This window comes from Struthio camelus, chromosome 15, assembly GCF_040807025.1.
Source record: "Struthio camelus isolate bStrCam1 chromosome 15, bStrCam1.hap1, whole genome shotgun sequence".
Lineage (NCBI taxonomy): Eukaryota > Metazoa > Chordata > Aves > Struthioniformes > Struthionidae > Struthio > Struthio camelus.
In genome coordinates this window covers 3,778,324-3,805,249 of record NC_090956.1, presented here as the reverse complement: position 1 = coordinate 3,805,249, position 26,926 = coordinate 3,778,324, and the positions used below count along the sequence as shown (strand labels likewise).

At 41.0% G+C, this 26,926-nt stretch overlaps 1 protein-coding gene across 5 annotated transcripts in view; it reads right to left on the bottom strand.

Annotated features, from left to right (window-relative positions):
* Positions 1-26,926, bottom strand: part of TOM1L2 (target of myb1 like 2 membrane trafficking protein) — a 58,927-nt gene that overhangs the window by 25,587 nt on the left and 6,414 nt on the right. For 3 of the 5 annotated variants that reach the window (XM_068907789.1, XM_068907790.1, XM_068907791.1), the window contains exons 2-8: positions 12,287-12,371; positions 11,507-11,585; positions 9,717-9,866; positions 5,912-6,046; positions 4,756-4,914; positions 3,895-4,011; positions 1,076-1,209 (exon numbers count right to left, since the gene is read on the bottom strand). In XM_068907789.1, coding sequence (XP_068763890.1) covers positions 1,076-1,209; positions 3,895-4,011; positions 4,756-4,914; positions 5,912-6,046; positions 9,717-9,866; positions 11,507-11,585; positions 12,287-12,371 — 859 coding nt within the window. The remainder of the gene's footprint in view (positions 1-1,075; positions 1,210-3,894; positions 4,012-4,755; positions 4,915-5,911; positions 6,047-9,716; positions 9,867-11,506; positions 11,586-12,286; positions 12,372-26,926) is intronic. The other 2 variants (XM_068907792.1, XM_068907793.1) reach the window with 1 other exon arrangement.

Sequence of the window (26,926 nt, the reverse complement as noted above, 5' to 3'; positions counted from 1 at the left end):
AAAAAATATTAAGGGTGACCAGACTGAGCCTTAGTGGCAGTTTCACTCTGCAACTTGTAGAATCATATTCATTCACGAAACATACCATTTCATATAGTAAGTCAGCATTTGTTACAAAGTTTGTCCCAGTCTTCTCTGCAGGACCAAATCAAAAATAAAAGTGAGGCCACTGAGTCTTCTCTCCAGCCTTCGCTGTGACAACACAGATTCAGAGATCTAAAGTCTAATTTATTTTTAAAAGCTTAAGAAACAAAGCTGTGCTAACAGCAAAGAACAAAGGGTACTCTTTAGTGCTTCACTCCCCAGGCCTGTCGTTAAGGGGAAGATTAAACTTTCCCAAGACTGCTGTATCACGTGTCACCTACTGCAGCAGATGTGGCTGACAGCGCCTTTGTCTAACATGCTCAAAGTCCTGTGACCCAAATCCCGCCCCTGGGGATGAACCTCACAGATTGACTCTCTAAAATCTCAGCCCTGCGCGAGCCAGAATTCTCCAAGATCTTAAGTGTTACTTAAAAACAAAACCCTTATACATACTAAGGTCATGTCCACCTCAGCCAGCTCCCCTGGCACCAACCCTGGAACTAGAAACCTCAGAGATCAGAGGAGGGAGAGAGCTCAGAGGAGCCTCCCCAAGCCAAGAAGCAGCACAAGCATTTGTGCAGTGCCTGAGACAGGAAGCGGAGCTAGACAACTGCAGCTATACTACCCCAGACAGTCCCAAACTCCTGTATCTGTACAACATTGCACAACAGGGATCTACAGACTCAAGACGGTCAAGACTAGTTCAGAGAATGCACAGTGATGCCCTGCATTTTACAGATATGCCCTAAAACAATTGAATGGCTATGATAAAAAAATCTTAGTATTAAAAAAGAAAAGAAATACCTGAAACTGGAAACTTACCATAAGATACCACATGAAGACTCTGTAAATGCCTTCTGTGGTGTGGCTGCTCTGCATTTTGTTATGTTGGGACTGTTGGCCCAGATGGCCAATTCTGTCAACTGATCTATTTTACACTTATGTGAAAACCCAGAACAAGTGTAAATAGTTGATGGAAAAGGTGTCCCACCTTTCGTATCTGAGGAAGACGTTATTTAAATCATCATTCACATGCAGCAGTTCCTCTGTGACTTCTTCATTGGACACTCGTGAGATAAGCTCCACAATCCTCTGCTGCATAGCTCTACAGGTTCGGTTCAGTTCCTAAGGAGAATACATTGTGCACACACATTCTGATAAGCAGCTAGCAATAAGTAGATTCAGTTGAGCTCTGTTCACAGTCAAATATATCCCCCAACTGAGAAACACTAAGACAAGTCTATCTTTGGATGGCTGAATGTCACCCAAAAGCACATCTAATCAAACATGCCCTTCAAGAGATGGTGGCCTAAAACCTTGACAGCCTATTTACAATTCAATGTCCTGTTTCTTCTTTAATTCTGAGCACTTCAAAAATAAGTATCTGTATTTCAGTGATCTGCTTTTAAGAATAAAACATGTTAATACAACAGCTTTCCAGAAGAGAGCCCTCAAGGAAAACTCAGTCTGCTCTTTTACCATCCTTAAAGACTAAAAGATGCAGGTCGTGTTAAAAGCGGGGAAGGAAAAGTTCACCAGGGCTACCACGGGTAGCCAGGTATGTGCTATATACCAGGAGGAGAAGGACTGAGAACAGAAATCTCACCAGATATTGAGAAGAGGAGAGTGAACACGCAACAAGGAGCAAGAGTATGAAGAGGTAAAGATGAGCACCCCCCACTTCAGCACTGAACTATACAAAGAAACACTCCCTTCAGAGGAGCAAGTCCACAGATAAGGGACTACAAAAAGGCAGTGGGGCATACCAGAGGAAAATTCTAAAGAATATAAGGCAAGGGGATTTATTTTAGGAATCTCTCATGTCAAGAAATCTGGGTTTAACTTTGTCTAAATGAGGATTTCTTGTGCTTCCAGGACATCTTTTCCATCACCAACTATTTGGTAGAATTCTTCATTCCCGTTGCTCTGAAAGGCCTCAAGAACAAAGGTCAAAACTGGTACTTTGGGGAGGAACTACAAGAAGAAACGTGACATATGGCATGGTGCCACTGATTAGGCCCACGGTTTTACTTCAATAAGCACTGACATTTCAACTAAAGCATGTCCCTCTGTCATCTTCCACCCCCCAGCTCCACTTCAGAGCAAAAATTCAGCGCTAAACAAGGATGACTTGTTGGTACACAACCTTCGGGATGAAAGCAAAAATGTGTTTGTTTTCCTTGCTTGGTCTGACATCCTAAGCTCTGGATAAATTTCACCTAGTGCAATCCAGCTGCCTTAACAGCTTGAGGAATGTGTTCTCCAATGTCAGTTTTGATCCCATCACTTTAGAAGCAGATTGTGACATTTCAGAGGTTTGTTTGCTGCCATTCCGAGAGGGCTGACAGTACCTATCTATTCTGCTTAGAGTTGGCTCTCTAGCAAGCTGTTTACATTTGATTGTTGGGGAAAATGTCAGGAATTATTTAAGGAGGATGGCTACATAAACCTCAAAGCAAGAAGTTCTTGCACACAAGCACGCGGCTCACAGCTTTCAAAAGGCTAACCATCCTTTTTCATCAAAAATGGATTCTCCTCAGCTCTGTGATCCAGATTTAGGATGCATCAGTCAGCGAAGGGAACAAGTTGGAATAAAGAATCCATGCTGTCACTACACTTTATGGTCATGCTCTTTCACCTTAAAGCTATGCTGTAAGGTTATGCTGTCCAGATGTTAGTGGTCATTTCTGAATGTAAGCGAATTGTTCTGCACCGTTTTGGTCCAACTCGGTTTCCTGGAAGCTTCTTTTGTTTTGATCAGTCCAACCCCAATGGGCAGTAACTGAAAGACTCTTTATTGCAAAGCCTCTCATCAGCTGCCATGATGACTCTGAAACAAACACACAATACTACTGCACGGGAGAGGCCAATTTTTGGATTGATTTCAAAATCTGATGTATCACAGAGAGCAATTCCCCACCTTCCTCCAAATGTACTGCTGTGGGAGCCCATACTCCCTGATGGAGGATCAAGATAGCAGCCTCTTTCTGAAGCTATGCAAAGGCAAATAAAAAGGTAAGGGCAGCAACTGGCATGCTAGATCAGAGTACTCCTCATCTACGTTACATTTGGTACAGAATTACTTTCTTCAGCCAATAGCATCCCTAGCTATCACTGGCCTGGGGAAGCAGCTATGAAGCCTGTCTCAAGCAAGTCTCAAGCCTGTGAGACTTGAGCTCAACTAATGAAGTTACCTCTTTTGAGAAAACAAATGCCTCACTGGATTCAGACTTTTCAGGAGAGAAAACCCTTCCGACTATGCAGTCTGACCCTCTGGACAGGGGTCAACACTGGGAAAAAACTCTGCTACAAGGACAAGAAAGCACTGTAATAGGTTACAAGGGAAGTCAGGGAATCCTTGCCACTGGAAGTTTTAACAATTTTTGTTAACACTGAAAATAAACATCATATTTAAATGAAAAGTGGACCTGATGAACCTCATTTTGTTCCAGTGAAGCAGGCTAGAGTTCCATTTACAGTCCTATACCACTGTGGTCCTAAAGACTATCTCAGTCCTCACTGCAGATCTAATATCTTCTTTAGATTTTATCCTATACAGTTAGTGAGAGTTTCAGCAGACCACAAAACAGGACTAAGATCATCTCAGGAATTTCACCTAACTGGCTGAAATAGCATCCAGCAAGCACGAAGAACAGCAAGTGATGAGACTAACTGGAGTCAAGTATAGTCCACATGAATTATGTAAAACCAAGCAAACCAAGGCACTGAAGTGAATTACAACAAAAACTAAGAAGTCCCAAAACTCAAGCATAGAAAGCATCAGAATCAGATTTACTAGGAAATCATTACCTGGAGTAACTCAAGATCTGAGGAGTCCTCTTGTCCAGGGACCATTTCTGTCAGCATTTCAGACATCACTTTTGTATTCCCACGAACAATATCCAGCTCACTGCGCAGCCGGGCAATCTATATTGGTGTAAAAAAAGATATCAAAATACTGCATAATTTTTTGGCCTGAAGCAGATCATCTTCATGAACTGGCTTTGTGATACCTCTGGTTCTGTCTGACTTGATATCTGAGACTGCAGATATTCTAGTGAAAAAGAAAAATAGGTAAAGGTAAAAGATTTAGCCAGGAGAGAATTTTTAAAAAAGCAACTGAGAAAGAAAAGAGCTATGTAGGGCTGTTCATTACCATGACAAAGCCAGATATGCTATGCTCGTATGGATGCGGAGGCAACCGAAAACAGCAATGAGAAACAGACCTAAGTTGCAGTACACCTCGTGTGCCTTACTCAAACATGGGGAAAAATAAAAGAACTTTTGAGCAGGATCTTTGAGACTGAAGTTATTATTTTTGCATACAAAAAGGAAGATCATATATTACGGTGTTTGCTTGGGTCTTGAGGATGCAGGCTTAACTCCCTGTTAGAAAGAAATGGAATAAGTGTTTACCTGCTGCACTACCTGCACTACTGCTGAGTGGATTAGTACATCAGATTGTGAGGTTTTCATAACTGGTGCCATTAGGCCATACATACAAATTACAAAGCTAGATTTTACAGTATAATAGGAGGAGAGATTACTAAGTAGAACCAGACCTAAGACACGCCCAAAGCCAGAAGAGTTAAATTTAAAGTTCCTCTGAAAACTGGTTTCTAATTTGATTTACTGAAAGAATCTCACTCAGAAGAATCATCACCCCGATACCTGTTCAGAATTAGCAGTGATGGGACCAGTCACATTCAGAGCTGGGGCCTGAGGAGCAGAATATGCTGTTGGAGAAGATGAAGAGTAAGAACTGGTGCTCATCCTCTGCTGGGACTGTGAATTGTGCATATTTGCTGCAGGATCAACTTCAGGAACGCTCTGTCACATCAGAAAGACAGCAGTTCAAAAGCTGAATGGTGACAGCACTTGCTTTGTCAGCAACCTCAGGCCAAATATGCTCAAGTATAGAACGTAATTGCAGCTCATGGAAAAGGGCAGTGCAGTTACAAGAACAGACTGGCAGGCCAGCCCATAAACAGAGAGCAACAACAACAATGCACGCCCTTATCTTCTGACCCAACCCACACACATTTAAGTCAAATTACCTTTACAGGAAAAGTAAGAAGCAAAATAAAAACAGGAGCCAAGGATAAGTAATTATAAACAATTTTAAACCAGGAATTAGGTTGCACACTTACAAAAAATGAGGTGATACATAAACACTGGATTTAATGAATCTTGACACAAGAACTGTAATCTTTCAGTCTTTGATCACTTGCACTTACTGCTTCAAAACTTCATTAACTTAAATTTTCAGAGTGAATAATCAGAACATATGTGATCACTAAGTTACTTCCTAACATTAGTTTTGTCAACTTTACAGATCTGTCTTTTCAAATGTGTAAAACACTTCCTGCTATTGTGGGATCAGTGGGAGATTCGGCTTCTATACACCGTTAAAAGACAGGTAGCCCTCTGTTCAGGATTATCACCAACAGGATCAACTACACTCTCAGGAATAAGAAGTAAATCTCAATAATATAACCTGCTGGACTCTTCCTGAGCAAATTAGCTGCACTTGTCTGGCGGTTTTGTGACAAAATACAAATGTACAAACCTCCTAACTCTTTTTCTCTTTCCAAATTGATGTCTGACTCCAGAGAGGAGATCCGGTTAGCTTATCAGCCTGTCAAATGCAGCTGTATTATGCTTTTCCTCCATTCTTTTTCACTATTAAAAAAGTCCCACCAAGACTGAGAAAGTTCTGTGCAAGTTTAACAAGCCAAACTCGGAGAAACAGCAGGAGAAAGAACATTTACCTAACTATTTATCTGTCTCTGGAAAATGCCCCTGGAATTGCAATGCTGCAGCTTACCCTCTGTGGTGTGTGTATTGGAGACAGAGCATCAAGATCTGCCATGGGAAACTCTATGCCTTTCCTCTTGAGTTCTTCATAAATATGCACTACTCCAGTTAAATCAGGGCTACTTCGAAAGGCATCAGCCCAAGCCTGGAAAACAGGAGGGATTATCCATAAACCTTCCAAATGAAGTCCTTGCTCCATTCTGACCTCAGACACTCACTGTAAATGCTTTCATGTATTTCAGCCTCAAAGGGAAGCTGTAACCATTAGATCTGGTCTAAAAGATCCTCCAAATATTATTAAGACAATCATATACACATTTTATACGAATATAAATTAGACAGGAATCCAGTGCACAGTAGCTTTGTATAGCCCTGGCAGCATCAGCATCTTCAATTACAAATGAAAGCCTCTTCCTACCTCCTTTACCTAGCACTGATTGCATGCTGATCTTTTCTTGCATATTCTGTGGCCAATGACCCATGGAAAAAAGTTCGCATGAAAGATTAAATTGATCTAAGCAAAATTTGTATAAGGTCAAACAATAAACTTAGGTAATCCTCATTTATTTTATGAAACATCCTCATTTATTGCTGAAAAAAAACTCCATAAATGCCAAGTTCTCTTCAGTATTTTATTTGGACCAAACTTAAATAAAAAGGATAGTGTCTGGGGTTCTTATATTGTGAAGCATGCAGTCCCATGAGCAGCAGAACTAATGAAGCTTGGAGTCTTACAGAGCATATCCAACACTTAGACACCCTGGTGTGACAGAAAGAACAAGTTTAAAGAGAGAATTTCCCACAGCCAGAATACTCATAATCTCTCTCCTGCATGAATTCTCTGGTGTCTAAAAAGACTTCGGCTTTTCCTTCAATGGAAGTACTAAGTGTTTCCCTTCTCTAGCCAGCCTCCTGCGTTCATGAAACTTCTAGGAACACAGTGTCTCAAAAGCCTCTACCACCTGTCACTTTTGCTGGATATTAGCCAAGGTATTAAAAATTTAGAGGAAGGAAAAACTGAAATATTATGACTCAATTAAAAACAAAATATCCTCCCCAAGCCCCCACACATGTGAGGTAGAGTATCACTGTGTCAGAGAACTATTGAGAGAAGTGTGTGTGGGCTCTGCACTTAATTCATTTAATCATCACTTTTAGACTAGTTCTTTTGACTACTTTTATTTTAAAAGCTATCTTCAACCACCTTTCACACTTGAGAGGAGGGAAATCAAGGATAGCAAAATAAAATAAGAAATAATTAATATTTAAACTTATATTCCTACTCTGTTCAGTTCTAGGATACAGCATTTCCTACCTTATGTGCCTAGGAGACAATCCAGTAGCAGTTGCCAGTTAAGAATTCTGGGTTTGCTTCTCAACTTTGTTAGAAAAAATTATCTATATCAACTGTTCTGATGCAATACAGAGAGCCTAGGAGACTTGCCTGTTGTCCAAAGAAGCATGTGACACAGATGAGACTGAATTCAGATCTTTTAAGTCCTTAGGCCAGGCTATCAGAGGTAGACAGTTAAGGATGCTGATGTATAAATCCCACTCAGCACCTCAGCGTGCAAACAGGTTAACTAAAGATCATTGCAAATCTGCCCCCTAGATCAGTAACCATCACAGGACCATTCTTTCCAGCGTCAGACACTTTTTAACACATGTACCCTCAAAAGATTTTGGCATGCCATTAAAAAGCTCCCCATGCTTCATCTTTGATGACAGTGCTCAGCTGCTGGGCAACAAAGTGTTATAAACCCTGAGGTTAGATGCAAGCTCTTGCCAGAGGCACAGCAGTAAGCAATATTTTCAAGGCCTTTTAGCAAGGTGAAGAAGCAAGGATAACCAATATGCACTCTATGCTAATTCATGTATACTGGGAAATTGGTTGAGAAAGTGAGACGCAAGAAGTCCAACATCTCAAAACAGCCAAGCCTCTTGATTAGAAATTGCACTGGAAACTTTATCTACCCTTGCTATGGAAAGTCCCAGGAGTACAAGAGCTATATGGCTGAAAACAGATGCTCTTTGTACAGCCTTTTCCATGCTTTCAAGTTTGTGCTATTAATCCTCTCATTTCTGCACTTATTAATTCTCTGATATCAAATTGTAAAAAGCCTACAGAAGAGGATAAATGTAAGCTAATGTTAGTGGAGCAGAGCTGAGAAGAGATCAGCCCTCTGGAAGAGAGTTAACGCCAGTTGTGGGGAGCTCTAAAAGCAAAGTCTAAGCTGAGCAAAGTGGTCATGACATATGGGATATTCTGGGTGTGCATGTCCATAGGGCAGATGAGATGAGTGACTGCAATCACTTTTCCCAACTTGTCAGGCAATCTGGAAAACAAAGTCCCCTACCACCTCCAGCTAAAGAGACACCAAGAGAACCCTCCCACAGGCAACTTTCATAATTCCCAGACTGTTTAAACCAAAAGGCATTTAGTACCCAAACAAAAAAGTCCATTCAGATAAAGCTCTGTTTAAATACACTGGGGCAATGACTGTGGCTTTTTGGTTATGTTACAAACGCTGTTCCATTTTAGTTCCATTAATGCCTGGGAATCCACTTAAATCCAGATCTCAGCGTAACCAATATCCTCTAAAACACTGGAGCAGAACAAACAGTATGGAAACACGCACCGTTTCTCTTTCTGGGACATCATTTCATACCATCACCCTGTCACCGCACTTACCATCTCTCCCACCCAAGCAGGCAGACACCCAGGGACTCACTCCGATGCACAAGAATTACTTTTAATAATTTCATTAATGTTGTGCTATTTTTAAAAACACCTTGAGATCAGAGACCAGGAATAGAGGGCCGCCCCGCCGCCTCCTGTCCTAATGAAATGCCCACCTAGGTTCCCCACCCAGCCTATTTCCTGTTTAGAAATCACTTACTTAACGTTGTTATGCTTTAACAATGTCCTGCCTGTGCATGTGAGTAACAAATAAACAACTAGAAATTCAACTGCATGCTTTGCCACAAAAATAAGAAATACATTTTGAAAGCTACATCACACACTTCCCACAAGAAACACTTCAGTAGGTTTATATAATTTTAAATATGCAGTGTCTTTTAGTCTCTGATGTATGCAATAGCCTGGTAGGAGCTTAGTGATAAAGCTTCCTATAATTGTCAAATTTCCTCCAGGCAGGCACCAGTGTTTCCTCATGTGTTGCTAATGGTTTGTGGAATTAACATGGCTGTTTATTGTTATGCTGTGCAGAAGAAAAAGTGGTAGAAAGGCCCAGGTCTGAACTTCCCCACTGCAGACAAGCATCTGACATTGCAGTTTTACTGTAGAAGGGGCGCCAAAAACTTTTAACTCCTGTGTGATCCTTTTAAGGAGGAACTCAGAATATTGTGTAGAGGGAAATAGCTCCATTTTACACTCAGGGAAACAGACACAGAGGGAGAAGAGTTCTTCAACTGACAGTGAAAGCATGATTCTCCTCTAAAATTTTCTTGGCCTCAAATGACAAGCCCATCTCAGAGCTGCAAAGACAGCAGGTCTCCAGCATCTAGACTGGACTGTCAAATTGCAAAGCTATCCACTTATCTTTTAAAAAGCCCTCTTGTTTTAGCGGAGTGGTACCTTTCTTAACTAGAATGCAGACGTTTCTCCCTGGATAAAATGACTGTGCCTGTGCATACTTGCTCTTCCCTACCGATTTGGATATACTGCTTGTTTTTACATATAAAATACTTGCTACATATTTCAATGATGACAGCATGTTTAGCGATGCGTAGCACTGAAGCAAACAGTCCTTATTTCAGGAAGCAACATATGGAAGCAGAGACAAGCTGTGTACCTGAATCAGCGCTAGTACTTTATCCTGTACAATAGTGGGGGGGTTATTCTTGGGCGAGATGATTTTCACCAGAACACCATCTATGAAGTCACGGTTTGCCACTAAGACATGAAAGCGATGGCCACAGTTCTTCACACAGGTCTCCAACACCTACACGCACACACAAAAAAACATCCATTGTTGGAGCAAAGCTTGATCGCACACACAGCAGCTATGCGGTTGGTTTCTGATTTTGTTTTTTTGTTATAAATCTGTTGATGGGAGGGAGAGAAGATAGAGGAGAATTCAGTCTTACACTCCCAGTTCTTCTCTTCTTCCCCAATATTACCAAATAGCTTCCTTCTCTACACGCATATTTAGATATACCTCACCTATCATATTAATATACTGGGCACGTGAGTGATCTACCTGTGCCTGTTTTTAAGGTAAAGACACAGAAAGTTTTTTCCTCTTCAGAGCAGAACTTTCCAACTTGTGCAGCTGAACAGCTAAATACAGAGCATCGCGTCAAGAGCAGGTAAGACGGAGGACATCCTGTCACAGTGAGAAATTGTCAAGTTGTGGCATTCCACCATTCTCTATATACCTAGAACACAGCTGGACCAGGTCGCTCTGAGCTACGAGCCTTGTTTTAGAGCTGGAAATTCAGGTGAATGATCATCATTCATTCAAAACACTCCCTTGTGAATGCTCTGACAGGTTATACTTTGACACATTTTCCCCCTGCAACCTAGCTAGAGGCACCCTCCACTTGCCATTCAACTGCCATGGAAGAACAGCTGTTGATTTTTCTCTGAAGAACAGGATTAGCGTGGAGATAAATCTAACTCATCAGTTCTCCTTACAGCCATGCCGAATAACCAATGAAACCCCATATCTCATAATTACTCTCCCACTTCAGCTACTTGCATCAGCCCTGATGACACGGACTCATTGCTGATGAATTTTCCTTTTTCTTGAACAATGGATAATCTCATGGCTTGGTCTTTGGTAATCTGTCAAAATGACAATCCAGGACAGGAAACGGCAAGAACACAGAAAGTACAGTCACGCTTCATCAGGGAGATGCAACAAGGGCTACGTGAAAGAATCACACAGATCACTTGCCCACAGCAATAAAACTTGATCTAGTTAGTGCTACTCATTCCTCAGACTGCTGCGGTGCAGAGCCTGCCCAACACCACACTTTCTGGAGCACTGCATTACCCAGGAAACCCCTCGCTGAAGTCTTCAGTAGGAAAGGTCACTTGCAAATTATCTCACACCCTAGCAGAGCTGCGTAAATGCACAGAATATAATTGAGGCTTTACTGAGTGAAATTAGATCAGCATAAATTAATGTGAGTCTCCTACAGAGATCCATTCACAAGGGAAATTGTGCACCAGCTACCTATGAAGCTGAAAATATGGCAAGTTCATCATCCTCGCTTGGAGGTATGCCTGCAGCTGTTGCCTTGGAGCGGAGAAACATCTGGGTGCAGGGAAATGAGAGTAGAAGGGAAAGCCCCAAAGGGTACGCAGCCCCATTTGGGCTACTTTAACTGTCCTCATTCAGTACTTGGGATGGATAAGAGCCCCAGAAAAGCAAAAAATAATCTAGTCCTAACAATGCTAGGCAAAGCTTCCAGTACCTCTCCCAAGGAAGTGAGGAGGCAATTGGAGAGAAGAAAAGGATAGAGCAGTGGCTGTTAAAGCAAAGAGTATGTAAATACAAGAGAGTTCCAGAAAAAGGACAATGACAAAAGAAAAGGGATCTGTCCTTTTGAGGCATTCCAGCCTGCCCCCACTCACCGTCAGAGCCAGCATGACCTCTCTGTAATTTTTGTTTCCATTCAGCCTCTTCTTCAGTGCTCGAATGGCATCCTTTGGACTGAAGGAGAAACACACCATTTTTAAAAGACAGCTCAGACACTCTTTTCACATGTCAGACTGCGGGAAAAGGAATCCTTCTTTACTGTTTCCAGCTGGACATAAGCATGTGTGTTAACTTCAGATAACTTGACTACGACCAGACTAGGGTCATGTAGAATTATGTGAGAAGACAAGATATCATAGAAGTCAAGGCCAGAGCAATGCCTGAGGCCTCTGAAATGGCAGGATGTTGATCAAGCAGGAAGGATTGACAGCCACTCAGAAAAAGGCCCAGGGCATAACAGCAGTGATCAGTTCTCCTGCAAACTGCAAGCAGCACAGCTTTTCTGATGCTGAAGGAGGAGAAACTCTCTATTGCCTGAAATGAAGAGCATTGCAGCACTGAGAAGACATACACCTGCTGAAAACAAGAACCCTAGAAGTACAGACTTGGCACCCCTTCGAACGGTATGCTTAGTAGATGTTTTCCATGTCAGCCCTCCTAAGCAGAGACCCACCACAGAAAATGCTGCACCATACAGTATTTTTCTGAAATGGCTGAGGAGCGGGAAAACCAAGCAACTTGCATGCAATGTGTAAACTGCGTTCAAATTATGAGCACCTGCCCCCCAAACTCACTGCGCCTGCTCACACGCTGAGCGCAGCTTGCCAGAAGAATGTGTTCATGAACCTTTCAAAGTTTGCTAAAATAGCACATACCCTTCTTCTGTCTCGTTGATAATGTCACAGATCTCCATGTTAAGTGTCCAGTCTTCGCTTTGCAGAGAGCCATCTGTGGCCTTTTCTGTAAAAGAAAAAAAAAAAAAAAGAAATCTTTTCACATCTTCCTGTTCGGGTACTATACTTCAGTCCACCTTTGGTTACTTTGAGCTGAAACTACCCAGTAAAAGGAAGATAGCAAAAAAGAAAAAAAAAATAAAGAAAGGTCATGCCTTTCCCTAATCATTCCATTTAGGCCATATAGATGGGCTTTTCTTCAGACTCCTGAATTCCTGGGAGAGTAGAAGAATGTCAGCCAATTCCAATTTAAACTTCTCAGTTCCTGCACTGTTAGTGAGCGAGCTATGAGGTAGGAAAATCTCCCCAAAATCTGCATGACCTCCTCACTCTTTTATCGTATAATACCTCCAAAAGAATTGAGGGAGGAGAGAGAACTAGTTGGAGACAAATTTCACAGAAGTCTAGGATTTCAGCATGTAGAAAGAACTAGCAGCACATGAGAACGTGCAACATAGGACAGTTCAAGTCATGATACCAGTCACAGACCCCCTTTTTTGCCCGGGGCTCTTTTACTCCAATACTGTGGTCCCTCAGTATCTGCTTGTCAGGGCCTGGGCATTGCTTCCTGCCACCCTGCGCTACGCCCCCCATCCTCCTCTCTGTGCTAGAGAGGCTACACATCCCTGTCCTAAGCATGATCCGCCTTCCTCCCCCTCCCAAATGCTTCCTCCCTATTTGCGTGGCAGGTTAGTCACCCAGGCATCACACTAAATACTAGGCGAAGGATGACCTATAGCACCGTGACACCAGCAGATGCCAACTGTTGGCAGCATAATTTATAGACAACTGCAAGAGTAGCATAACCATAACTTCAAATAATCAGTTGACAAGGACTATTTCCTCCTTGGGACTTCTTCCTAAATCAATATAATTCTGCCTAGTGGTGCCTACAACATCCCCTGAATTTTTCACATTTCTCACTTGCAGCATTCAAAAACCTACCTGCATTACACTATTCAAACGCAGAAATGCTACCAATTTGAATGTAGGGCCTCTGGCCAAACAGATCTAAAAAGGGGACTTTAAAGGCAAACACCACCTTCTCTTCTAAATTAGTCTAGGAAGGTCAACAGGGTAAACCAGATCGGTTTTTTTTTAACGTAAAATAAACCAAGAAAAAAAACTTCTAAGTAAGTTTAAACCTTTTAAAGCAGAAACAAAAGCACACATAGCATAGTCTCCCAACTATCCTGCACCACCCTTCAGTCTTTATATCAGATCCCAATGCGTCCCCAGAAGTAGGCCGGCTTGGTTTTAGCTCCAAGGGCTTCACACATCTCTTTTTCTGTTTACCAGTGTTCTTTCTATTAACATTTCTATCACTATGGCAGAGGATATAGATGTCCACAGGCCATAATTATGGAACATTATTTGGAGAAAGACTATGTGTCTGGGTAATTGAATTTTCAATGACTTGTCTACACCAGAATTTTGACTAAGGCAGCTCCACCAAGGATAGTAATTGAAGAAGCTTGAGAAGAAACAGTGAGTACATGCAAAATCCAAGCTGAGAATGCTGGAAAGAAGTCATCTATCTCCAGAACAGAGAGAAGAGCACGGAAAAGGAGATCACAGAAAAAGAGATCATTCTTTGCAGGCCTCTTTTACCATTCAGAGACACAGTGCCACAAGGCACGCAGCAGATCACTGCACAGGTTCTCACAGACCTGGGATGCAAAGGGAGGTTGGGAGGCTGCAAAATTCCCAACTGTGGCCTCTTCAGCTTTGTGGTTTTTTTTTTTTTCCTGTCATCACCACCTCATGGTAAAGTTCACTTCAGCAACAAAAACTCTTTATGTGAAATAGTCTCTCTCTCCACAGCAATCTAGAACCGATAACCAACGGTGTTTTGCTTCCGTAACAGTTCTACAGCCTTTTAATTCACTGCAATGTAATACTGTTGTTCAAACAAATCCCACAAACTCATATGCCTTCTTTGCAGGCAGTTAACCCCTTTCTAACAGTTTACAGAGCACAGCAGCAGAAAATCTGGGTCACACACGCTACAAAGGACAAACGACTACAGATGACAAGTGCTTGCGTGCTCTTTGTCGCTGAAGAAGAAACTAAAATTAGCTTCCAACTCTTGTTCGAATTTAAAATTACCCAAGGGGAAAAGAACTAATTCTAAAAAAGACAGCTGTATGTCTTAAACCCACACAGTCTCAACCACATATTGCACTAACTAAAGAACAGAGCTGCAAAAATAACATGGCAGTAACTGAACTTTCTTGGGGGAAGGGGGATTCCATTTTCCCTAGCGTACCTTGGAAAGGAAAGATGAATGAGGTTATTGGGGACACCCACTGAATATTCCTATGCTACCTCTCATACAATGCTGCAGCATAAACTCTTCACTTTACAGTCTGCAAAAACATCACAATTTTTTGCTGTGGAGTAGTGCCACATACACATTTTTGTCAAAATAAACCTTAACTAAACGGGTTTTACAAGACCAACGGATGAACTGGCTGCTAGCACAACTTTGTGCAGGATAAGCATTTTCCTCAATCATCTTAAAAAAGTGGTTATAGCAGAACTGTGAAGTATGAATATTGCTAAGTCTCTGCCTGATGTCAAATGCTGTTGAGAACACATGAATTTTGTTAATACATTCGTAGATTAAGAAAACAAATCAAACGCCCAGATTAAGAAATACCCTCTATTTAAGGCATAATCTCTCATTTTGCAGCACTGTGCTCATAAATCCTTTGCAGCTTCGCTGATCACCTCCTCTTCCAGCAGAGCAGATGCAGCAATTTTTGTTCATCTCTGAATATTAAAAGTTTTTTTATATTAAATAAAGTGTCTTCCAAAGCAACATGGACTTCATGGAGACAAATAAGCAAGAGTTGTGAAGGCAGTTCACTTTCTATAGCAATAAAGCTCTAGGTACAACATAAGAACTAAATGCTACTAGTGAAAGTGATTGTTACAAGTAGCTTTGCGCAAAGATGAATTCCTTTATCCCAAAAAACATAAAACAGCTCTGTTTGCACTCTTAGGAGAAACCCTGTCCAGCATATCAAAAAATGAAGCAAATTAAAAATTCTCAATAACCTGTCCAGTATTTATTGGATATACCAGAAGTGTCAGCTATGCTGATAATCTCGTAGCTTTCAGGCTCCTCTTCAAACAGTAGTTTGATATCACTGACAATATTAAGCAGATTTTGGAAACTATCCCAGAATTGGGAAGGAACGGCATGCTTTCTTCATGCAAACACTCTTTGGAAAAAACACCAGTTCCTCAGTCTCCTTCAACGTTATTCAAAGGCAATCTAAATGGCACTGGTGCACCCAAGGACTCTGAAGCATTACCGAAGGAATTCCAGCATGACATAAAAAATGTCAAGTCAGACGGGGAAAAAGAAATGAGTAGGAGTCCTTCCTGCCTCTCCCTTCCCCAAACTGAACAGTTTATGGTATACTTTAACCGCATAACAAAAGTGCTGCCGACTCCAAGCCTCAGTGCCAAAGGTGCCTCGTGCAGCTTTTGAACCGACGGCAACTCCCAGCTCCGTGTTATTACAGAGCTTGAGACTGCAGCAGGGGCCAGGAGGTACTGTCTCACACAGAAGCATGATACCAACAGTCAGATTATCAGAAACTCTCTCTCTCAGAAACAAGATGCTATCAGTTCCCATCACATTTCCCAAATTAAAGCCTAAGTGTTCTGGTAGAAAGACAGACAATCTGGCACTCCGTTCCTGACGTGCTGCAGACCATGGACACTGCATCCACACGCGCAAATATCACCTTGTCGCTAGTCTTCAAGGAAGGGGAGAACAATAATGCTATTTTTTCATTCACACCTTCCACCTGAGATCTAACTCGTGTGCCACCATTCCCACAATCTACCAAATGGCAATATCAGTATTTTTGAGCTCACATTGAAACCATGCACGTTTTAGAGTATTCAGAAAGCGCTGTTTAGTAGGGTAAAGCTTTTAGTGTTAACAGCCTCGGTGCGCGCACACACACAGCCAAGCCTCTTCTCAAGCATCCTGGTCCGGCCTGAGGGACGTCACCACAAGGAAATCAACTCAGACATGCCCACGTAACTGCTATGTGAAAAACAGGCTGTGCAGGCCAGGCCAGTAATGTTATGTAAAATACAAGAAAAAAGCAGAGCTTTCACCACCCATCTTGAACGCAGCTCAAAGTCACCGAACAACAACGACATGCTAACACTGATTGTCCTCGAGAGAACTAATCTCGCTGCCGTTTCAGATACAGTCCATACTACTTCTGTTTTAGTTACAGCTCAGTGTGGACGATGGTCTTAAAATTTGACTTTGTTCATATATGGATACGATAACAAAGAACTCCTAGCTCTTCCCTTTTTGTCCCTTTCCAATGCTCTTCTCTGACCTTTACACCAAAGCTGCTAATGGAGACAGTCTGGAGATTTTCATTAGGATTGTAACTGGACTGAGATCACAAGTTTAAGTCTGTATGTTATTTAACACTCATAGCACATGCATGTTTATATATCTGAGACTGAAATGCTGGCTGCTGAAAACACCGAGAAGAGCTGCTCTAGCAGAATGATGACAGCAGGCATGACTAGGGCAATCTATAAGTTCTATCTCTAAGTATCAAAAACCGATTGCGGGCTGCATAACATGCTTGGAAGAAAAGGCAAAAAGGTAAGGTAAGGTAAGTTTTGCACTAGTTAGCAACCACATTAAATGCAAATAGGGGAACTGTGCCGTTTCCTGTCTGAATACCAGAATCTCTTGAATGAACAGATCTTTGTGCTCAGACAAATCGCAGTTTTCTCTCTTGGGATTTTTCCAGATGTTTCTACAGAGACTCTTGATTCATACTTTTGAGATGGCAAGAAGTATACATGAAACATCACCTTCTGTTTATGCAAGAAACATGCACACCAAATGCACCATATTACAGAAATCCAAAAACAAGAAAGTTCTTATTTCAAATTACCCCCTGACCCTCCAAAAGCTAAGATTTCCTACTGTTCTTTGGTTATCAAGTGGCATAAAATATCTTTTTTTTTTTTTTTTATCCTGGGAAGTTCAGAAGATTACAGATCTTAAATCCTTGCCTTGTCTCTTTCTGGCCCACCTGCCTACCAGTGGTGCTCCAAGACAGAAATTAGCCAATCAAACTGTCAGAAGTGTTATATTTCATTTTCCATAATATGCGGTAGTGAACAGAAGGAGCTACAGTATTAGCTGTTACTTCCATCCTACCTGGTCCCCATCCCATATGCCCCATGGTGTTCTCTCAGAAGCAAGGGTTATCAGCTGGGGCCATTTATCAGCTGGGGCCAAACGCCATATGCTTCTGTAGAAGGAACAAAGGTCTTTCCAGACAAAAAAAGTTTTGCAAAAGCAGTGCAAAACATACAAGATAGCTCACCCAGGAAGATAAGCTACCGAATAAGAGGATAACATCTCTCCTCTGAGCTGTAGCTTACAGAACTGTTTTGCTTTCAAGCAACGTTGTGTTTTGTGAGCGCACTTGTCTCTCTTGCATTCAACAAATCATCAACGACCCATGCGGTACCATCAATAAGACCTGAGGTAAGACCATATACAGTCACCACAAAAACTTATTTCAGCTATCCAAGCAAAATGAAGATAAGACTAAATGTCTTGGGCATTCCCATGGCTGTTGAGTTCAAGATATCTCACTTGGAAGACAGAGATACATTAAAATAATACACTTGGATACCCCCGGACCTAACAGTCTATTCTTGTTTTCTTTGCATTTGCTTTTAAAAAGACAGTCACCGACTCTTAGACATTATGGCAACCAACAGGAATTTTTTCTTCTTTTTATCAAAATACTATTAAAAAACAAACGTGAATCATTCAAAATTCAAGATCAAAACTAAATTCTGAAGTGACTTATTCATAAAAATTGCCAATTTCTTTGTTAGAAAGCAAAGCTCCAATAGCATTTTTCAATTAGCCACCTCGCTGCTCCAAGTCCTTTTTCTGCACTCCTTATTTCACACTTCTCTGAAAATGCTGAGCTTCACACTTCCACAGAAAAGCCAGTCAGCTAGAACAAACGGACTCAATCTGAACTGCAAGGCATTATGGAAAAAACGTGATTTGGGTTGCACTGCAGCAGCACTGGTCATCCGCTTTGCCCGTTGTGACTTTTCAATTGATTTTAGCCATGCTCACATTGAAACTCTTTGGGATGAAGTCATCTGTCTGGACTGATTGCTTTGCAGAAGTTTCTGGGGTTGAATAAATGAATCATCATGGTCTGCAATGAATGTGGAGTTTACATTAGAAGAAAAGAGCAAGAGAATCTGTAGATATGTACATGTGCAACCATAAAGAGTATTTAGCCCAAATGCAGTCTGAAGGCACAGTGCTAGACTGGGAACTGCCATTTTCTTCAATTAACTGTCAGGTTTTATTCTTTCTGAAACTGCCAACCAAATGCCAAATTTCTTTAAACCTATCTTCCAGATCATCCTAACTGCAATCAGAAATATGTCATATGCAATTATTGCGCCTTTTCAATGACCTCATGTTATTTACAGTTATGTTACAGCATTCCTGTGATTTAAGTATGCTGCAGAAAAGATACTGCTTAACATCTCCCAGAATTTCAGCCCCTCAAGAGCAGGAAACTACAGCTGATTCACTGAGCATAGCTGAGCAGCAGTTTCAGAAGCAAAGCAAGCTGAATGGATTAATACATATTAAACAAATATTAACAGCTGTATAGCAAAGAAAAATTCTTCTTTTATCCTCAGATCAGAGCTCCACCTGAACATAGAGGAAAACAAAAGAGAAATCCTTATAATAATGTCAGGGTAGGCAGGAGGGCTTATCAGCCTAACCGGCTTAGTTTATCACACCTCGTAGGTCTCAATGTATTTGCAGACTGTAAAACCACACTAACCTGACAGTACGACAACTATTGAATCTGTACAGAAATGGCCCAAGAGGCCAACCTAGTCTGGGCAGTTTCTGTATTCAGATGTAGCTCACACTAGGCACAAATGATGATTTAGTCACAGCCCTTAAAGGCAACTGGAATCTGAGCGGTGTGTTTCCAAACAAGAAAGACTTTTGCTATGAACCTTCTCACTGAAGCTCCCCCATCAGCAGAAACCGTTGCTGCTGACACCCTGCTTCACTGAATGACGTGTATGTAAGTCTCTCTCTTTCAAAACAGGTGGCAGAAAGAGACCACTGCTTCTTTAACACACACCAAAAAAAAGTGAAATCCTTCAGACTTCCTCGTTCTAGACAGCTTGGAAAAAAAAACCCAAAGGCCTTCTTCCTATGCACTATACACCCATTGAAGCTAACGTGTTGACCCCTGTACCGCAAATAGCTGTCCTTCAGAACTAGGTCATACGAAAACAGCTCTCTGCTCGTCAGGCCATTTGCATGATTCAGAGGCACTTTTCCCTAAAACTCAGAAGTGGAGCACACTGTACCAGCGTGTTACTCTCCCTCTTTCAGCAGGGACCTTGGCAAGATTCCTACCCCACTACAAACCCACAATATTCAAAGTGTTGCGTTACTTTACAGTTGACAAACAAGTACCTGCTCACGTCACAAATCAATACGCTAAAGCCTTCAATCAGAAATGCCAAAGCAATTTAAAAATATATGCTGTATATTAATGGATTTTAACGGATTTGAATGGAGATGTTTACTGTGTGATTTACTATAGGAGAGCAACAAATCAATGTTCTTTTATGACTTGTCACATCTTTTGACAGACTGTCCCCCTGTAATACTGGAGACGATGCCTTGCCAGTTCGCAAACATCTGTGATCTATTAGGCAACACTTCCAGTAGTCTAATATCCTCATACTCTTGAGTGTCCATCTTTCTTCTCTAGATGAGAGGCACAAAGCATAAATTAAAACCTTTTGGGTGACAAAATGTTCTCCCTCGGATTTGCCTTTTCTGTATTAGACTCTAAGCAACTAGAACGTGTCCATACGACTCCGTATGGAGGAATTTATCAGTACAGCAAATCTGCTCCTCCTTTGGACCACACTAAGGCGGCCAGTGTTGTATACCAAATTTCATCAACATCTAGTCATGTCCATAGGCAGAACTTGGATTTTAGCCTATTACTTGCCAAAGGGTTTTTATATGGCTTGCATTTCTCCAAGAATTTGGGATGACTGGGGGAACTACCCTGACAATTCCTTAAGTGAGCACCTCAAGTATTAAAACACTGGCATACTGGATGAATACCACATGTTCACCAAGACTAGAAAAAGGAAACTAGTTAATAGCTGGGTTTTGGCTCACCCCCATCCAAAAAAAACAGACAAAAAATTACCCAAAGAAGCTAGAAAGGCTAGTCTTTTTTGAAACATCCCATAGCAGAGGAGAAGCTTTTCTCACCAAGAAAGACAACTCACCCTAGACCATATCAGTATTCCAATAAAATCGCTTTAACAAATATCTAATTTGTAGACATGAATCTGTCCTAATGCCAAAAAAATAACTGCTACACAAAACTGCAGGATCCATTCATCTTTATCAGCCCTAATTTACAACTCCGAGAGAAGGGGCAGCTGAAAGTAGTGCTTTATTTCTCAACTTCTTTGTTAGCAAGTATATCTAAAGGCTCCATTACAGTGGATTTGTTATTTATAAGAATCGCAGAGAACACTGTTCTTAAACAAACTGTTTGCAAATCACTTTAAAACTTTACAAAAAAAGTAGCAAAAGGATATCACACACACAAAGTAGAAGAATGACTATGGCCAGTTAAGATACCACCAGGAGGAAAGAGAGAAAAAGAAGAATATTCTATACATCCAGACGCCCAGTTTCACCACCGAAAGCTCCAGGAAGCCCAGTACTACACTTCGGTACCCCAGACTGCATGAAATGTTACAAGCGCAATCAAGAACAAGAAGGCCTTCTGATCTGTGACTAGCTGCCCCATTCAGGACTTCAAACCAACGGCATCAAGCAATTACAGGTGAGACTGAAAAAAAGTCTTTACGAAAAGTTATGGATGATCAGCGTGTCAGTGAGCTATATTTGAAATCCATCAGCTCTTGATGGCTAATTTTGTACTACATGAGTAAAGCAAGTTCTAATAACTCACTTGGGACTTCACTCCAGTACTTACAAGCTACGTGCTTTTCATATTCATAAAACAAAACTAATTGCCTTTCATGGATGAAATGTTCTAAGAATTTTTAATCCACGTCAGCTGCAAAGTCTGAAAATCCATCCCCATATATTTAAAACTCCCCCTCCCACCCACTCACTTGTGACACTGTTTGCTGCAAACAAACTATAAGGCAAAGATAATCCATCCGGCTCCTACATTAGTATTCTTCTACCCCCCCCCCCGCCCCCACCCAGGTTACTCCTAAAGTCAATTGTCTGCATTCTCACATGCTCAAAATAAAATGAAAACACTAATTACGTGTAGTGAGGGGGAAAAAAGCAAAATCTGTCATTCCTACAGAGAATGCAGTTACAAGAACAAGTCCACTCTTCACCTGCAGCCCGCTACAGCCTATTTTTAAGTAAACATTCGCACAAGATAATTAAAATGTGTTATCAAGGGAACTAAATAAATCTTGCCCTAGGACTATTTCACGCTAATGCTCCCTCACCTAGCACTCCTATATGTCTACAACTATGAAAGTGAGAGCTCCGTACCCTCCGGAAAAGTCCAATTAACCCACAAGCAGAAGAGAACAAGGCAATGAGAAGTCAGCAGCTTTTGAGGTCTGACACTTCATGTTTTCCAGTGAGAAATGCTTCAGGTTGCTTTTCAGTTTTGTAGCCCTCCTTCTCACTGCTCTAACTGATGGCAGTAAGCCTATAAAAGAGGCAACTAGTGCCTATGCCATTCAAATTCTACCCTATGTAGATAGGCTTGAAAATCAGTGACTGGAATACACTCAGTTTTTCACTGCAGGAAGCGGGGGGAGCTGGATGAAGCTCTCTCAGACAACAGGAATAACTTTTGCCAATGCTGCTGTCATTGAAAGTGCTCAGTCGCCAGCTGCCTGTTTCAGCAAGCCCAGCTAGCTCTTCCTGCTAAAGCTTAAAGGCTGAACATTTCCAAATGATCTTCTCAGGAAACCTGAGTGTAAATCAGGCAACAATAATGACAAGATATGTGTGTGCAGTTCCATCTTGTATGGCCTGAGAAATGTAGATTCTTGGTCTCTAACAACCCCATAAAAACTCAGCTCCACTTTCACAACCCTGATTCTCATGTGTCACTGCTGCAGATAAGCCTGAAAAGACTGATAAACAGAAAATTTAGATCAAGTATGCAAATGTCTGTTTCTGAGACTGTCATTTTACTTTTCCATAAGTCCCCATTCATCCACTTGCCTATCTAGTCATACTACTTAGTAAACTCTTTAAAAAGTCAGGAACTGTCTCAATACATTTTATGTTCCACTGTAATAGCATGTATTTCATTATACGATTCTGTAGTATTGTAAAATTAAAAACAATGTAAACGTATCAGAGGACTGCAGCATAGTTTTGGAAAATAACTCTATTCGTTCTTGGCAGCGGAAAATTCTAACTAGAACACAGATTTTGAGCATGACATATAAGCAGTTTGGCTTACTTACTATTTGCAACAGGGAAGCATATCCTAGCAAATGAAAAGGATGAGAAGAAGGGATGTCCTTTTCCTTCCAAAAGGAAAACAAACGCACAAAGCTATTGTGAGCTAAACTGGGACAAAACTATAGCTAATCTAGTGTATCCTGAAAACTCCAGATTATTGATGGGAAGATAACTTTCCAAATATGAACATATACACTCTTCTGGAACCTGCAAAGAAACAGCTCTCCGATCTCTGTTGCTTACAGCTTGTTAATACAGTAACACAGGAGAAGTCACAGGATACTGAATAAAAAAATACGAAACCTACCAAAATCTTCTTGGCAGTATGGCACTGATGAAGAACGATGTCAGTGTTACTGCTTCCTTTTGGGAAAGCAGTGAGTATCAGCAAAGGCCCTAGTCTGGCCTAGTTCACTGGGTGATTAAGCTGAATGATTGAGCTTTACTATCTATTAAGGTCAAGCCATCTTGGGCGTTCCCATACGTTTCTGGGTGAATCAAGACCGTCTCAACCTCTTCTGGGTTTTCAGTTCACGTACATGGCGCATATTCTTTCCTTTAGCCAACAAGCAGCTTCCTAAGCAACCAACCACAAGATAATGACGACTTATATGAAAGAGTGCCCTGTAGAGGTGTAAAGTGTGCTTGGATGAGGCTGTACCATTTCAGGCCTCTCTCCCAGCGATCTTCCACGGCCTGGAGATGACCATGCAAGCCAGCATGTAAACTAAGGTTTCACACACACACAGAGCCATCACTTCAAGAGATGCTACACATGAAATACCTCATTAGCTGCCAATACCCTTTAAGGAACCCGGCTGAAAGAGGGATTTTTCACTACTTACTGGCTATGCCAAGTCATTGGCATAGATAGGGATTGTGAAGGCAGTTTTAATTATAGTAGCTAAAACACACACGTGATCAAGCTGCAATGTCAGAAAACCACCAGAACTGAACACTGACCCATTTGGGTTGTTTGCTGAACTTTAATCACTTTCCAAGTCTGACAGCTGCTCAAACTTAATTGCTCATTATGCTTGTAAATAAAAACTGATCTCACTCTCTGATTAGCCAGCCATCCTATAGTTGCCATAACAACTTCTTGTCTAATAAATGATTTCAGATTTACCATTATTTGCACTAGCAGAAAATTTCACAAAGGTCTGAGATCGCTCTTTTCAGTAAAATACCCTTCTAATTAGAAGAACCAAAAATCGGTACAGAAAGGGCAGCTCAAAGATAATGAAAAAAACAAGCTATTTATTACAGCAGCTTGAACAAGAGATAAGGGTACCCAAAAATCAAACATACACTGGATTCTGCTTAGCCCCTAACTTTCGTTAGCAATCCTCTTATTATCATACCTCTACCACATAACAATTGCTCAGGAAAATATTAGAGAGCATTCAGGGAATAACTAGTCACAACGTGGAGACGGATTTCAGGCTTCACTGCAAATGGAATATTCCAGTAGAGTTTACGCTGTGATTTTCTCCCCTGATCCTAAGTTAGCAACTAATTGACTGATTGGGTTCCTTAACCCAATCAGGGGTAACTGATCAGTGAGCGCTTCTTCAGGAACACTGAGGAGTCAAGATTCGGGATAGCTTCATTCATGAGAGGGAAAAGAGTTTGTACTGAGCCCAACAGATGTTCATAGGGTCAACTTCATTCATCTCTTCTGCTGCTATATAAGATTTCCTAAAACAAATACTTGGACTAAGATTTTACCTGCTTGATTTCAGTCCAAAAGGAACTGACTTAGTAGCTCTTAAGAAATGAAGGTGCGGGGGATGAAGGATGTTTTGGAAGGATGAGTAACTATATTATCTCATTTTTGGATCATCTCTGTCAAAAACTTATTGCAGCTGAAAGCTTCAGGCTTGACTTTTTGGACAGGATCACTAATTAAGGCCTTACAGATGTCTGAAAAAAAATCTATATTTGAAAAATTATTTGATCGTTACAGTGTAAATAAAATGCCTCCATGCTCAGCTACAGATGTATTTGTTAGTCTGAAAACGTAAAGTGATTAGGAGCTACGAAATACTGCTAGCCTGTAGGGCTAGCACGGCACAAAGATCTTCCACAATTTGCTGGCAAAGCTGCTGAAGCTTGCAATTTATTTAATCTGCTCAAGGTAACTTTTTGTTTGTATAGGCAAGATGGGATGTCCTTTTCCTTCCAAAAGGAAAATAAACGCACAAGCTATTCTGAGCTAAATTGAGACAAAATTATAGTTAAAAGCAAAACAAAAAAACCCCAGATTTTAAAAAGTGGCTTTTTCTGCATTTACTCAAGCATGCAAGGAGTGTGAATTTGTTGTTATTTTTGTGAAATACAGAGCTTGTCACACTTCTCACAGCAGATGCATCCCATGAAAATAGAGGGGATGCAACATACCCAAGTTAACAACATCCTAAATACTCCTGATCGTGCTCAGGATGTAACAAAGTCTTTCTTGACTTGACAACAAGACACTGATGCCCTGCAAAGTTCTTAGGGTTCAAACACAAGTCTGTAACACCACTGTGCGCCTTCATTTTGTGTGCTGCTTCTTTGGTCTGCATTTGAACAGAGAATCTTCTCAAAGTAATTAACTCCAAACCAGCTGGGGAACAGGCTGACTTGCTCTCAAAGAATAACCAGGGTTACACATTAACCAGACTATACAGCAGCTTTCTCCTGAAAGTCTCAGCACTTCTGAGTCTTCTGACACTCTCTGAGATTACCTTGTAAACGCTGAGCTGGTAGAGGGTTTCTGTTGGCTGAGCAATACAGAGCACTGGTAAGCAGTCTATACACAGACATGCTTTTAATTACCCACAGCCAGGGTGCGTGCGTAGACGTATTTCTTCCCTAATCCTCGATTCTGAAATCAGTTACTACATTATGGGAACAATCATATCACTTTGGCTGGCACAGAACAATCATATCGAGTATATTTACATTTAAAGACATTGTTTTCAATAATAGACTGGCTGAATTTTTTTGCATCTTCCCTTTTGGAGCAACTGAGAGAGCACTTATAAATTTGAAGATCCAGTTCCATGAGTTATGTAAAGACATGTTTACTTGCAGCAAACTACCTTCTCCTAAGGAAAGAGAGATCTGCATGGAGCAAAGCCTTTAGATCAGTGTCTTTTGTGTTCAAGAATCACCAATTTACAAGAGCCCTTTCCAAGTGAGGATAACAAATGAGCAAAACGGTCAGGGAGAATTGTCAGCAGAATGACTAAGCAAATGCAGGAGATATGGCTTTTGAGATAGGATTTTTATTCTTACTCAAATTCAGCAACAAGTTTCTTCTATGTAGAAAACTAGTATTCCCCCAGATAGATGCAAATGAGAAAATGGAAAACTAGTTCTGGATGATCTATGCAGACCTATCATAGCAGAAATAATAATAATAACAATAACAATAACAACAATAACAACAATAACAATAACAATAAATAATATGCATACTGGCCTTTAAGTTTATTTCCTAACTATTCAGGGTTTTTCTCCCCTGTGTGTTTTCCAAATGTTTAGGCTTCTTATCAGCTGCACATTGCACAAATTATGAAACCAAAAAACACAAAGTGATTTACCCAGAGTTAACTATTAAATACCAGACGAGGAACAAGTACACCAGGGCACCTCTGAAAAGCACCAGGTCTGCAGATACTCTGCAGTCTTCTTCCTCATGATAGACTATGTCACAGACATTTCTGCAAAAACTTCTCATTTATTTTGTTCCTCCATTGACCATTTTACAGATATTTCACCACTGAGGATACTATCAAACACAACGATCACCTTCAAAGACTGCCTAATTAAAAACCCAATCCAGTTTTAAGAAATCAAACAAAAGTTTAACTAGTTTTAAAGTGTTCTTAATTCAACTAAGGAAAACATACAGTACTTCTTGTTTCTCTTCTGTGCAAATAAATCGTTTGGATGGAACAAGAAGTCAGTTGGAAGGGTCTGTGGCG